Source organism: Aquarana catesbeiana, linkage group LG10 (assembly GCF_042186555.1).
Source record: "Aquarana catesbeiana isolate 2022-GZ linkage group LG10, ASM4218655v1, whole genome shotgun sequence".
NCBI classification, from domain to species: domain Eukaryota; kingdom Metazoa; phylum Chordata; class Amphibia; order Anura; family Ranidae; genus Aquarana; species Aquarana catesbeiana.
This window is the reverse complement of record NC_133333.1, coordinates 42,384,477-42,400,601: the sequence shown is the minus strand read 5'-3', so window position 1 is coordinate 42,400,601 and position 16,125 is coordinate 42,384,477. Positions and strand designations below refer to the sequence as shown.

At 48.4% G+C, this 16,125-nt stretch overlaps 1 protein-coding gene across 1 annotated transcript in view; it reads left to right on the top strand.

Annotated features, from left to right (window-relative positions):
- The window catches only part of LOC141110639 (cell adhesion molecule CEACAM1-like), an 82,736-nt gene extending 73,939 nt beyond the window's left edge, over nucleotides 1-8,797 (top strand). The window contains exon 9 of the mRNA XM_073602107.1: nucleotides 3,179-8,797. Within this exon, the coding sequence (XP_073458208.1) occupies nucleotides 3,179-3,215 (37 nt within the window). The 3' untranslated portion in view covers nucleotides 3,216-8,797. The remainder of the gene's footprint in view (nucleotides 1-3,178) is intronic.
- The last annotated feature ends 7,328 nt before the right edge of the window (nucleotides 8,798-16,125 follow it).

Below are 16,125 nucleotides of genomic sequence, written 5' to 3'. Positions count from 1 at the left end.
TGATGTAAGGACCGGGCTGGGGAAACTGAGGACCGGCCTCCGCTAGGGACACTGAGGACCGGGCTCCGCTGGGGACACTGAGGACCGGGCTCTGATAGGGACACTGAGGACTGGGCTCTGATAGGGACACTGATGTAAGGACCACGCTGGGGACACTAAGGACCGGGCTCCGCTGGAGACACTGAGGACCTGGCTCTGCTTTGGACACTGATGTAAGGACCAGGCTGGGGACACGCACTGATGTAAGGACCGGGCTGGGGACACTGAGGACCGGCCTCCGCTAGGGACACTGAGGACTGGGCTCTGATAGGGACACTGAGGACTGGGCTCTGATAGGGACACTGATGTAAGGACCGCACTGGGGACACTGAGGACCGGGCTCCGCTGGGGACACTGAGGACCGCGCTCTGCTGGGGACACTGGTGTAAGGATGGGCTCCACTGGGGGCACCTGATGTAAGGATGGACTCTGCTGGGGTCACCTGATGTAAGGACCAGGCTCTGCTGGGGACACTGATGTAAGGACCAGGCTCCACTGGGGTCACTGATGTAAGGACCGGGCTCCGCTGGGGACACTGATGTAAGGACCGGGCTGGGGACACTGAGGACTGGGCTCCACTGGGGACACTGAGGACCGCGCTCCGCTGGGGATGCTGGTGTAAGGATGGGCTCCACTGGGGGCACCTGATGTAAGGATGGACTCTGCTGGGGGCACCTGATGTAAGGACCGGGTTGGGGATACTGAGGACCGGGCTCTGCTTGGGAAACCGATGTAAGGACTGGGCTAGGGACACTGAGGACCAGCTCTGCTTGGGACACTGAGGTAAGGACCGGGCTAGGGACACTGATGTAAGGACCGGGCTGGGGACACTGAGGACTGGGCTCCGCTAAGGAAACACTGAGGACTGGGCTCCGCTGGGGACAATGAGGACCGGGGCCTGGTGGGGACACTGAGGACCAGCTCTTCTGGGGACACTGAGGACCAGGCACTGCTGTGGACTCTGATGACCGGGCTCCGCTGGGGACACTGATGTAAGGACCGGGTTGGGGACACTGAGGACTGGCTCTGCTTGGGACACTAATGTAAGGACCAGGCTGGGGACACTGATATAAGGACTGGGTTGGGGACACTGAGGACAGGGCTCCGCTAGGGACACTGAGGGCCAGGCTCCGCTGGGGACACTGATGTAAGGACCGGGTTCCGCTGGGGACACTGAGGACCGGCTCTGCTTGGGACACTGATGTAAGGACCGGGCTGGGGACACTGATGTAAGGACCGGGCTGGGGACATTGACGACCGGGCTCCGCTGGGGACACTGAGGACTGGGCTTTGCTGGGGACACTGAGGACCGGGCTCCACTGGGGACACTGATGACCGGGGCTCTGCTTGGGACACTGATGTATGGACCAAGCTGGGGACACTGATGTAAGGACTGGGCTGGGGACACTGAGGACCGGGCTCCGCTGGGGACACGAGGACCGGCTCCGCTGGGGACACTGAGGACCGGGCTCCGCTAGGGACACTGAGGACCGGGCTCCGCTAGGGACACTGAGGACTGGGCACTGCTGGGGACACTGATGTAAGGACCAGGCTGAGGACACTGAGGACCGGGCTCTGCTGGGGACAATGAGGACCGTGCTCCACTGGGGACACTGATGTAAGGACCAGGCTCCACTGGGGTCACTGATGTAAGGACCGGGCTCCACTGAGGACACTGATGTAAGGACCGGGCTCCGCTGGAGACACTGAGGGCGACACAGGAGGCCCTGACCGCTACTGAAACCAGGCCAGCACCCTCTGCACCTTCTGTCCCATGCCTGGACGTGCTTGACACAGGTGGGGGAGCCTGCAGAGCTGGCCGCATGGTCTTTCAGGCAAGTAGAGGGGGGAGGGGGACAGGCTGTAGATATAGAGCCCCCCCTCTGGGTCTTCCATGGATTGGGATTCCTACCGACTCCCACACTGGCCGAAGCGTGCTTACGCTTGGCCGGTGGAGTCGATAGGGTCCTTGGAAGGGCTCCCAGAACAGCTCGGAGCTGGGACAACAGGATGTCCAGATCACTTATGTCCCTATCTTTTTTTTTTTGTCCTTTCTCAGCAGGCGAAGAGAAACCTTCCTGACACTGTGAGAAGCTCCGACTGATCTCCGACAGAAAACCTCCTCCCCTCCACACCCTACCGGACACCCCCCCCATCACTTTCGGGACCCAATCATGTAAGAGAATAACCCCTTTTCATATCATACCACTATTCACTCTGCCTCACTGCCCACCCCAGTCATACTGGCCCTCCTCCCAGTTTCACTTTGCTTCAGCATATACTTTAATGCACTTGAAGAGCTGCTGTTCTATGGAAATGTTTCCCTGCTCTTGCCCAGCCCTGAAAAGGAATGCCTGAAAGCTTGATACATGTTCAAAAACACTTTCATAAAGCTTCCTGTCGTATGCCTTTGTCCAAAGTTTCAATAAGATATAACATGTCTGAAAGGAGTTGACTATTACTATGATCTCTTTTCAGAAAACTCAAATAATTAAGATTTTTTTAAAGTTCCTGCTTATTAAAACCTCCAGAAGGACATGCCTGTATAAGAATACTTACCCTTTTTGCTGCCCACCTCAACAGAACAATTTTCATGTAAACTTCAAAGGGGCACAGACAATTCTGGATATGTCGATCTCCTGGGTCCCTTAGCGCTCTCATTGTTTCCTTCTGACTTCTATTTGACCACTGTGACCTGTAAAGAAGTGGAGGTCAGGCTTTCAAAAACATCAATTACCCTGTTGTCTTTACATGAAGCTTCTTTGTGAATGGCACTCTATTTTCCACTGGCACACCAACGATGTTGGCCATCTTAAAGATAGTCTGCATTTTAGTAGTAAATATAGTGCTGAGAAGCTAAGGGAGAAGCAAAGCACTTTTTGTATATAGTTCTTCACATTTAAGAACTTCACTAGTCTCATGTTCCTTTATAATGTTTTTCTCTTACTGTGGCAATCTTTGGCTGAGGGAATGTTGGGTATTACAGATTTAAGGATTTTTTTTTTCCAGATGTAAAGTACATGAAATAGCTTGAAGTAAATAATCTTCCCAGCATGTGAAAATGTTTCATTTTTGCTTGGGCTTTTTCACTTTTTATGGTACTAAATGTATAATTATTATTTTATTTGTTTCTAACTAGAAAAGGTGCAGAGAGTAAAGATGTTACAGGACCGTGAGTTCGAACAATGAGCCAAATCGCAAAATGTTCCCTTTCTTCAATCATCAACTGTGGGTCTACATTAAAATCCTCTACAAAATAAAGTAGCATTTTCTTTCATCTCTTTCATTGGTTCCAGCTTCTAGTCTTCTTATTAGGCAGGTGCTCTGCTAAGCTGTGGCAACCAAAATACAGGCTCAGGGTCTCATTCTTGTTGCCCTAAGCCTTTGGCCTAAAACCATAACCTATATTTGCTAGAGGGCTAGGCATTCATTCCATGAAAACTGCAATAAGTATCAGGGCCCGGAAACCTGCAACCTCTGTTGTTAACGTTACTTCTTGCTGAGCCACCTGGAATGCTGGACATCTCCCTGGACAACTCTTTGAATGATCCTGCCTTGAACCTTGTTTGTCTTGAACGTTGAACCCTTGTGCTCCTCCCATGAACTTCCTATTAAAGCCATGCCTTTGCACTTCCTGTTTACCAGATTATTGTGCTCCTTCCAGCCAATATCTCACTCGTCAGTCCTACTGCTGTCCGTATCTTCGCTAGCCCCTAACTAGAAAAGGTGCAGAGACCCTTGGCTTATTCCCCGACTATGCTTCTGCTTGATCCCAACCTGCAACCATTTGTTACCGACCTTTGGCTTGTTTGCTGACTATGCTTCTGTGTATCCCTACCTGCTATATCTGCTATTAGACCCTGTCTTGCTCATATTCTGGTGGGGCATTCCTGAGGACTGCAACCTGGTACTAACACGCAGCAAAACCCATCTCCACCATCAGGAGCTCTGGGGAACACCAGTTAGTACTTAGACTCTGCACCTCAGGTGAGTCTGTATCATCTGCCAGAGTGACCTGCTTCTGTATTTATCAACTGGACTCCAAGCCTGACCCCTGACTTTGACACCAAGAGAGGAAATGTTTATCATTTTGAAAGGCAGTCTCCATATGTATTGTTAGGCCTCTTGTGTCAGACAGTAATGTAGTAGTAAAGATTGAAAGGTGCACCCATGTTTTTGTCTTGTCTAAAATTGATAATTGAGTGCACACAGGGGCGTAACTACCACCATGCGACCCAGTGTTCCTGGGGCTCACGTCACATAGCTCCACCTCTTGGCCCGGCGCCTTTGATAGACAGAACGCCAATCCAATGCAGGACGTGTGACGTCATCAAAGGCGTCAGGCCAAGAGGTGGGGCTATGTGACGATGAGCCCCGGGAAGACGGGAAATTCAAATGAAAGCTATTACAGCGGGCAATCCCGCTCTCTGCTGATCCGGGTGGCTTGCCTCTTCCTCTGCACAGGTGAGGCTGTATGGGGCACAGGCAGACCAGGCTGTATTGGGCACAGGAAACGCTGTATTGGGCACAGGTCACGCTGCATTGGGCACAGGTCACGCTGCATTGGGCACAGGTCACACTGTATGGGGCACAGGTCATGCTGCATTGGGCACAGGTCACGCTGCATTGAGCACAGGTCACGTTGTATGGGGCACAGGTCACACTGTATGGGGCACAGGTCACGGTGCATTGGGCACAGGTCACGTTGTATGGGGCACAGGTCACGCTGCATTGGGCACAGGTCACGCTGCATTGGGCACAGATCATGCTGCATTGGGCACAGGTCACGCTGTATGGGGCACAGGTCACGCTGTATGGGGCACAGGTCACGCTGTATGGGGCACAGGTCACGCTGTATGGGGCACATGTCACGCTGCATTGGGCACAGGTCTCGCTGCATTGGGCGCAGGTCATGCTGCCTTGGGCACAGGTCACGCTGTATGGAGCACATGTCACGCTGCATTGGACACAGGTCATGCTGCATTGGGCACAGGTCACGCTGCATGGGGCACAGGTCATGCTGTATGGGGCACAGGTCACGCTGCATTGGGCACATGTCACGCTGTATGGGGCACATGTCACGCTGCATTGGGCACAGGTCACGCTGCATTGGGCACAGGTCATGCTGCCTTGGGCACAGGTCACGCTGTATGGGGCACAGGTCACGCTGCATGGGGCACATGTCACGCTGCATTGGACACAGGTCACGCTGCATTGGGCACAGGTCACGCTGCCTTGGGCACAGGTCACGCTGTATGGGGCACAGGTCACGCTGTATGGGGCACATGTCACGCTGCATTGGACACAGGTCACGCTGCATTGGGCACAGGTCATGCTGCATTGGGCACAGGTAACGCTGTATGGGGCACAGGTCACGCTGTATGGGGCACAGGTCACGCTGCATTGGGCACAGGTCACGCTGCATTGGGCACAGATCATGCTGTATGGGGCACAGGTCACGCTGCATTGTGCACAGGTCACGCTGCATTGGGCACAGGTCACGCTGCATTGTGCACAGGTCACGCTATATGTGGCACAGGTCACGCTGCATTGACACTAGGGCAGCTGTGGAGGGGCTGTTTGCAGGGGGGCCCCGTACAACATTTTGCTATGGGGCTCTGCATTGGGCACAGGTCACGCTGCATTGGGCACAGGTCACGCTGTATGGGGCACAGGTCACGCTGTATGGGACACAGGTCACGCTGCATTGGGCACAGGTCACGCTGCATTGGGCACATGTCACGCTGTATGGGGCACATGTCACGCTGCATTGTGTACAGGTCACGCTGCATTGTGCACAGGTCACGCTGCATTGGGCACATGTCACGCTGTATGGGGCACATGTCACGCTGCATTGGGCACAGGTCACGCTGCATTGTGCACAGGTCACGCTGCATTGTGCACAGGTCACGCTGCATTGTGCACAGGTCACGCTGCATTGGGCACAGGTCACGGTGCATTGGGCACAGGTCACACTGCATTGGGCACAGGTCATGCTGCCTTGGGCACAGGTCACGCTGTATGGGGCACATGTCACGCTGCATTGGACACAGGTCACGCTGCATTGGGCACAGGTCACGCTGCATTGGGCACAGGTCACGCTGTATGGGGCACAGGTCACGCTGTATGGGGCACAGGTCACGCTGCATTGGGCACAGGTCACGCTGCATTGGGCACATGTCACGCTGTATGGGGCACATGTCACGCTGCATTGGGCACAGGTCATGCTGTATGGGGCACAGGTCACGCTGCATTGTGCACAGGTCACGCTGCATTGGGCACAGGTCACGCTATATGTGGCACAGGTCACGCTGCATTGACACTAGGGCAGCTGTGGGGGGGGCTGTTTGCAGGGGGGCCCCGTACAACATTTTGCTATGGGGCTCTGCTATTTCTAGTTACGCCCCTGAGTGCACAGCATGCCATGACTTATCTGTGTTCTTTTCAAAGTCTTTTAGGACCCTACTAAAGCCCCCCGTCACTTGATTTATTTAAACATAGGAACTAACAATCCATTTTTATTAGGAATCAGTTGCATAAAAGTTGAATAGGCCCTTGAAAGTTTATAATGATATATGAAGGATCATTTTAAGATTTTGTTGCAGATGCCTGTTGCTTTACATTAGCCATTTGATATTCTCTGTTGAAAAATGTAGGATTTACATTTCATGAACTAAGAAAAAAGTTTTTTTTTTTTTTTCTATTTGTATCACCAAAGTGCCCAAACAGCGCTGTGTTCTTAGCTGAGGCTGAAGACAGTGGCTGCCATTGGATCACCAGCTACTTTGAAGAACAAAAGGGGAAATGCAACACTCACCCAGTTTCTATGGTCCTGTCTTAAGGGTTGAGCAATGTGAGAATGCTGGCTCACATTCCTTGTTTGATCTGGTGTCCAGGGCTTTTCCTGAACTGATCTTTAATACTTGTAAAACTGCGGCCAGGCTATGTACATTCACAGGCTTGTACAAATATATAAATGATATTAATCAGTAAATATGCGTTGAAGCAAGCCTGCTTTGTGTATAAATTACAGATTAGAAGGCTAGCAGGCTGTAGAATCACTGTTGGCAAGGGGAAACAAAAGGATCCACTAAGGCTCCATTCACTCCTGAGCGATCTGCAGCTGCTCGTTTTTTTTTTAGCTTTTTTTTGTTTTTTTAGTTTATGGAGCGGCATCATTTATTTGAATGGCACTCCCTCCGCTCCCAAAAAAACTCATGTACAAAATCTTGGCACAGAGCCAATTTGCAGTTGCAATTGTAGCGCGATATGTCACTCGACAATCATGACAAAATTGCCCCGTGTTTGGGGTGCTATTAAGAAATAATGGCATTGCAAATGCATTCTGTGTTTTGCCTGCGATCTGAATCGCCTAGGTGTGAATGGAGCCTTAGGGAATATAAAAGTGTTTTTTCCAAAAAATGTGAGGATAAGTTATTCCAAGATGCCTGCAGCAACAAGGGTCATTGAGGGTCTGTTTTAAAGCATTTTCTGCTATTTGTAAGGAATATGAGAATAGTTAAATGTCCATGACCCAACCACAGTTCTACTTCAATGAAATAAATAGATATAAAACCACCCACTCCAGTTGCTGTCAAATACCAAGAATTACCAGTATTGTCAGTATTTGCACACAAATTGGCACGCCCCTTATGTGGAAGCCCCCCCCCCTTCCTTTTTTATCCTGACCACTTGGGCCCTTTGCCAGTCTTGGGTGTTGCATAATGGGAGTGTAGGTGGAGTGTCAAGTATCCTCTACTCCAGGGATATGCAATTAGCGGACCTCCAGCTGTTGCAAAACTACAAGTCCCATCATGCCTCTGCCTCTGGGTGTAATGCTTGTGGCTGTCAGAGTCTTGCTATGCCTCATGGGACTTGTAGTTCTGCAACAGCTGGAGGTCCGCTAATTGCATATCCCTGCTCTACACCAAGGAAGTACAAGGATTTTAAACTGGGCATGGGGAAGGAATCAGGACAGTAGGCAATGGAACTTTGAGTAAGTATAAGCACCAGAAGCCCCTCAACACACAATGGGGTAAGGGGGCTAAAAGAGTGTCAGGCTTGCTTAAAAACTGTACTATAAAAAAAAACATAGTTATCCTTTCTGCCTATCCTCAATGATGGAAAATAACCAATTGTCCCTACTCTAGATGCATACTAACCCTAATCTTGGGCCTCTTGCATTCTTCACCACTTCTTCCTATCATCACCTACTTCTGTGTAGTCGCTGCCAAACCCCCAGGCCCATCAACTGATACAGGAGGGTTTTGGGAGACAGCACCATGCAACTGTACAGGCAAGGCTACCATTAGAAAGTTTTCAGGCACAGGTGAAGACTGCAAGAGGTCACAGTGGTGATATCCAGGTAGGTATGAATCTGGGCAGAGGAGGGTGGTCTGATTTCCATTATGGGAGCTGGCAGGAAGAATGCCTGCACCTGTGCTTTCCACCTGCATCTTCATACCGGAGCCTCATGCACCATTGCTAAATGTCCAAAGTGCTTGAGGCTTTAAGTTCACTGGGAAAAAGTTGAGCCTTATATCTGGCAGTGCTGTCGGTCAGTGGTGTATGGTCTCATGACTGGCTGAGTAGAAACAAAATCTTTTAGATTCTAAAAAAGTTCACATATCTGTGTTTTACTGGATATTTACTGTAGATGTCCGCCTGCAATTTTGTTTCAAAACCACCCTGCAATCTGAGGCATCCCTCGAAATAGAACACATTTTTAATATAGTTTTGTGTAATGTTTATTTTGTGAGTGAATAGATTCATCTGTGTATATATATATATATATATATGTGTGTGTAACGTATTACTATACTTTAATTGGGTGATGTACGTAATCATGTATACTGTATATGTGTGTTAATAAATGTTTAAATCTTGGAAAATTGCATTACTAGTTCTTTATTAGCAAGATGATATCCATTTGCCCTAATGCTAAATTGTAGTGAACTGGACAGATCTGCAGTGGGGATGGGCTTTATGTTTGGGTCGAACATGAGTTTGACTCAAACATTGGCTGTTCACCGAATAGCGAACACCACACGTAATTCACCTCGGCCCGGTTTCCCAGAAGTGGGGACAGGGTACCTGTAAAAAACAGGTATCTGCTCACCCCTCCCCCTGAAAGGTACCAAATGTGGCACCGGAGGGGGGAGCGGAGTTCCACCCAAAAGTGGAACTTCCACTTATCTGATTCCCCCCAATCAGATAAGTGGAAGTTCCACTTTTGGGTGGAACTCCACTTAAAAAGAGCCTACCATCTGCGGACACCTTTCCTTTGCCCTTCCACCACCAGTTTTGAGAGAATGTGACTCAGGCTGGCCATAGATGGATTTAAACTCAGCCAGTTCAGTAGGGACTGGTCGAATTATGGTCAGTGTATGGCTGTCCCTGTTTGAATGTTGACAGTTTGACTGCCTCCTGTCAACTGTCAAGTTGGAAAACTTTCTCAATCAGAGATCAATGTATCTGACAATGCTAGGTCTCACTGTCAGAATGCAATGTCCCGGGGGGTGGGGGGGGGGATACATCCACCTACCTTGTTTGTGTGGATGGAGAAATCTTTTCATTTAGCTTTCTGGCTGTACAATGAGAAAAACTGCCCATCTATGGCCAGCTGAACTACCCTTCCTATCACGTAACATATATGGAACTTGATAATTGACCAGTCAGAGCTGTCACATGGCTGCATGAAGAGGGATCTCAGCTTTGTGTATTTATTTATTTATTTCAGGTACTTATATAGCGCTGTCAATTTATGCAGCGCTTTACATATACATTGTACATTCACATCAGTCCCTACCCTCAAGGAGCTTACAATCTAAGGTCCCTAATTTACGTTCATACATACTAGGGACAATTTTTAGAGAGGATCCAATTAACCTACCAGCATCTCTTTGGAGTGTGGGAAGAAACCGGAGTAGCCGGGGGAAACTCACGCAGGCACAGGGAGAACATGCAAACTCCAGGCAGGTAGTGTCGTGGTTGGGATTCAAGCCAGCAACCCTTCTTACTGCTAGGCGAAAGTGCTACCCACTACACCACTGTGCCGCCCACTGTGTATGCTCCAGGCCTCAAGAGAGAGAGACACCATATACACATACTGCAGAAAAATCCAGGGCTGGCTTATCATAGAGTTAGAAACAGTAGAAGTGGAAGATAGCTTCCAGTCTATTTAAATGCTTTCTCCCAAAAGATTTGACAGCTGGGATTGTCCACAGCTGTGCCTTATCTGCAGTTCTGTATATTTCATAAAAAAGCATAAGTATGGAACTCCAAGAATGTATTCTCACTACATTTCCATCACTCCTCCACATTGCACTCTTGCACTCAGTTCAGAAACAATTGAGTGGCAACTTCTCAATATTTATTTTGCCTGCGAGCAGAGACCTTGATAAATATATATATTTTTTGATAATATCCAAATTACGATCGCAATCTTTCTCAAGAGATTGGCTTTAAGAAAAAAATCCTTAGCTCAGTCTGATAACTTTGCATAAATTATACAACTATAAATATTAATGAGTTTTCAAGGTTCCCCTAAAGGTGGACAGAGTAGGAGGTTGAGGTGGGGATTTGCAGAGGATGGGAGAGGCTCTGTAGAAGACGTGGAGACAAGGATGGCGGAGAGCAGCAAGTCTGGGGAGCAGCAAAGACGACCAGTTGGGTAATATTTTAAGATTAGGTTGGTACTGGAGCTTGTGACCACCTACATCAGGGGTCCTCAAACTTTTTAGACAGGGGGCCAGTTCACGGTCCCTCAGACTGTTGGGGGGCCGCACTATAGTTTAAAAAAATATGAACTAATTCCTATGCACACATCTTATTTGTAGTGGAAAAAAACAGGAAAATAACAGTACAATATTTAAAATAAAGAACAATTGTAATCAATATGAACTTATCAGTATTTCACAGACTCCCCTCATTACAGAACCACTCCCAATCACAGACCCCCCCCCCCATCACAGACTCACCCCATAACAAAGCCCCCCCATGACAGATCCCCCCATCACAAAGCCCCCCAACACAAACTCCTCTCCATCACAAAGCCCCACATAACAGATTCCCCCCATAACAGACTCCCCCATATCACATACTTCCCCCATCACAGATACCCCATCACAAACTTTCCTCATAACAGACTGCGCCATCACAGATCCCCCCATAACAGACTCCCCCATCACAGATCCCCCCATATCACAGATCCCCCATAACAGACTCCGCCATCACAGATCCCCACATAACAGACTCCCCATCACAGATTCCCCCATATCACAGATCTCCCCATAACAGATCCCCCCTATCACAGACTCCCCCTATCACAGACTCCCCCATAACAGACTCCCCATATCACAGACTCCCCCATAACAGACTCCCCCATCACAGATCCCCCATAACAGACTCCCCATCACAGATCCCCCCATATCACAGATCTCCCCATCACAGATCCCCCCATATCACAGATCTCCCCATCACAGATCCCCCATAACAGACTCCCCCTATCACAGACTCCCCCATAACAGACTCCCCCATATCACAGATCCCCCCATAACAGACTCCCCATCACAGATCCCCCCATATCACAGATCTCCCCATCACAGATCCCCCATATCACAGACTCCCCCATAACAGACTCCCCATATTACAGACTCCCCCATCACAGATCCCCCCATATCACAGATCTCCCCATATCACAGACTCCCCCATAACAGACTCCCCCTATCACAGACTCCCCCATATCACAGACTCCCCCATAACAGACTCCCCCTATCACAGACTCCCCCATATCACAGATCCCCCCATAACAGACTCCCCATCACAGATCCCCCCATATCACAGACTCTCCCATAACAGACTCCCCACATCACAGATCCCCCATATCACAGATCCCCCCATATCACAGATCCCCCCATATCACAGATCTCCCCATCACAGATCCCCCCATAACAGAATCCCCATCACAGATCCCCCCATATCACAGATCTCCCCATCACAGATCCCCATCACAGATCCCCCCCATATCACAGACTCCCCCATATCACAGAATCCCCCATATCACAGATCCCCCCATATCACAGACTCCCCCATATCACAGATCCCCCCATATCACAGATCCCCCCATATCACAGATCCCCCAATATCACAGATTCCCCCATATCACAGACTCCCCCATATCACAGATCCCCCCATATCACAGATCCCCCATCACAGATCCCCCCCATATCACAGACTCCCCCATATCACAGATCCCCCATATCACAGATCCCCCATCACATATCCCCCCCATATCACAGATCCTCCCATTTTACAGATCCCCCCATATCACATATCCCCCCATATCACAGATCCCCCCATATCACAGATCCCCCATCACAAATCCCCCCATATCACAGATCCCCCATCACAGATCCCCCATATCACAGTCCCCCCCATATCACAGATCCCCCCATATCACATATCCCCCCCATATCACAGATCCCCCCATATCACAGATCCCCCATCACAGACTCCCCATATCAATATTACGCTGCTGCCCCTTGTATAATATCACAGCACTCCCACTCAGCACTTACCTGTATCACATAAGACACGAAGCATGGTAGGTCCGGACAAAGGGCGGGACTTTGGAAGTGAAAGGCAGGTGATTGATTCCTGGGACTGCCCCGATGCCTAGTAACCAATCACCTGCTTCTTAACACAAAAGGTCCTTTGTCCAGACCTGTCATGTTTCCCGTCCTGTGTGATAAAAGTAGCAGAGGGCAGGGGGAGTGCTGCGATGTTAAAGGGGCAGTCCGTGGGCCGGATAAAAAACGCTGGAGGGCAGGATTCGGCCCGCGGGCCGTAGTTTGAGAACCCCTGACCTACATGATCCAGAGTTTTGGGCACATACAACAAGATTTAAACATTAATAAACCATGATGTTATATACTATAATGCAGTATATAAAAACATGGTTTATTAAAGTTTGTTGTACGTTTCCCAAACCCTGGGGCATGTAGGTGGTCACAGAGAAGTGAAAAAGTGAAAAAACAATTATATATATATATCTATATAGATATCTATATAGATATATATCTATATAGATATCTATATAGATATATCTATATAATATATCTATCTATCTATCTATCTATCTATCTATCTATCTATCTATCTATCTATCTATCTATCTATATATCTATATATATATATATATATATATATATATATATATATAGATCTATATATATATATATATATATATATAGATCTATATATATATATATATATATATATATATATATATATATATATATATATATATACAGTGTATAAAAGTCGCAAACTTTATTTAAAACATATCTGATTAAAATATTTTAATATTGTTAATATTTAATTATATATTAATATATTTTAATTATGTTTGTGTGACCTCCAAAAAAGTCCCATGTACCCTGTTGTAGTAGTTAGTCACATATTACTTCCCAAGCACAGCATCAACCTCATCGTAAAATATCACCCAAATGTTTTGTTCCACTCCTCCCAAGACCTGCTGCTTTCTGCCATCCTTGTAATCTCCTCCCATTCTCACCTCCAAGTCTTCTCCAGAGCATCTCCTATCCTCTGGAACTCCCTACCTCAGCCTGTCCCTCAATCTCCTACTATGTCCACCTTTAAGTGATCCTTGAAAACTAATCTTTTCAGGGAAGTTTACCCTGCCTCCACCTAAAAACTGAACATTTAGGGCTCTTTCACACAGGCATTAAAAATATGTGGTTGGGTTGCATTTTTAATGCTTGCCAAAGGCATGTCAATGCCACTCAAAACTGTTACAATGGGGAGCAGATGAAGGTGTTCACACTGCAACGTTAGCATTCCTATGCATTGCGGCAAGGCAAAAATAAGGCTGCTTGCAGAGTTTAGCAAGTGTTGACACTTTGCACCTGCCTCCATTCACTGCTATTGAAATGCACCATGACTGCACCTTAAATGCACTGTAAATGTACCTATGTCAATTACAGTGCGTTTACAATGTCTTTGTAGAGCTTCAAAAGTGATAATTTCCCATTTTAGCCTCGTACATCACACAGAGAGTTTGAGAAGTGTTGCCTGAGGTGTGTTAATATGCTTTTAGGCAGCTTTAAAATGAAAATTTATCATTTAATTTAAATTTAAATTTAAAAAAGTGTGAAAGAGAACTTTCTTTTCTCCATTAGCTCACCCCCACTGTTAACAGCTTTTGTATCATTTGCGGCTCCCATTAGATTGTAAGCTCTGATGAGCAGGGCCCACCTAATCCACCTGTATTGACTTATATTGTGTCTATACCAGGGGTCTCAAAGTACTGGCCCGTGGGCCTTTTGCGGCCCGCGGACCGGTTAAAAATGGCCCGCAGGCAGGGCCAATCCTAGGAAGGTGGCAGCGGCTAGAAGTTTTCGCTCTCCGTCTCCTCTTTCCCGCATGCTGCTGCAGCCCAGCTCACAACACAGGAGAGCAGAGCGGAGGGAGGATCCACCCATCGCCCCGCCCACCTGTTCTGTCGAGAAATGCCCCCATCGAATAGCGCCCGGGCTGAAGGGCGCATGCGCAATGCATGCGCCGCATGTAACATCACAACAGCTGATTTTACCATCAGCTGTTGTGACGGCGAGACGGCGCAGGCGCACAATAGACGACAGAATTTTTTTTTTTCTTTCAGATCGCGCTCCCGTGGAGAGTTTATGTCCATGATGGGTGGATTTCTACACGCTGTGGGCAGATTTATGGGCACTTCGGGCGGGATTACATGTCCAGTGCTGCAAAAACATAAGACTCTGTGATGGGCGGATTTCTACATTTCTTGTGGGTGGATTTATGGGCACTTTGGGGCGGAATTAGATGGTGAATGCGGCAAAAAATAAAACTTTATGATATTCCGCCCCCAAGTACCCATAAATCGCCCACAAAAAAATGTCAAAATCCACCCATCAGAAAGTTTTATTTTTTTGCAGCACTGGCTATCTAATTCCGCCCCCAAGTGCCCATAAATCCGCCCACAAGAAATGTAGAAATCCTCCCATCACAAAGTTTTGTTTTGCAGCACTGGACATGTAATTCCGCCCCCAAGTGCTCATAAATCCGCCCACAATGTGTAGAAATCCACCCATCATGGACATGAACTCGCCGGGGGGATCGCGGGGCACAATCTCACGGAAAAAAAATTCTGTCAGCTATTGTGCGCCTGCGCCATCTCGCCGTCACAACAGCTGATGGTAAAATCAGCTGTTGTGATGTTACGTATAGCGCATGCATTACGCATGCGCCCTTTAGCCCGGGCACTATTCAATGGGGGGCATTTCTCAACAGAACACCTAGATGAACTGCGAATGCGCCGTATGTAATACCACAACAGCTGATTTTACGATCAGCTGTTTGGTCGGCAAGACGGCGCCTGCGCACAATAGCCAACTGAAGACATTTTTCAGTCAGATTGTGCCAAGGCACGTTCATGTAGGTGAGGGGCGGAATTTAACATGAAGGAGGGCAGATGTTTTCATTGATGGCCAGTGCTGCAAAGATGGGGGCAGAATTTTAAATGTTTAGCTGGCTAAATAGGCCCTCCAGGAAGAATAGCAGATAAACATTTCTTTAGCAGATTTGTTTGGGTATCGTTAAAAAATCTGCCCCCATCTTTGCAGCACTGGCCATGATTGAAAACATCCCTGCCCTGTATGTTAAATTCCGCCCCTCACCTGCATGAACACTCCTTGGCAGCCCGAGGCACAATCTGACTGAAAAAATGTCTTCAGTCTGCTATTGTGCGCAGGCGCCGTCTCACCGACACAACAGCTGATTGTAAAATCAGTTGTTGTGCTATTACGTACGGCACATGCGCAGTTCGTCCCGGGCACTATTCGATAGCGGGCACTTCTCGACAGAACACTGGCCACGGATCCAGGGTCCTGCTGCCACCTCAGGGTGGAAGATTGTGGTGTTCTCAAGGTGCCCTGCCACTAGGCCTGTGATGAAGCCAGGACCTGACAGGAGGAGAGGACTCGGGAGGCAGAAGATCAGGCCACCAGCTGACTGCCAGGAGTGTGCCATCACACTGAGGCTGAGCAA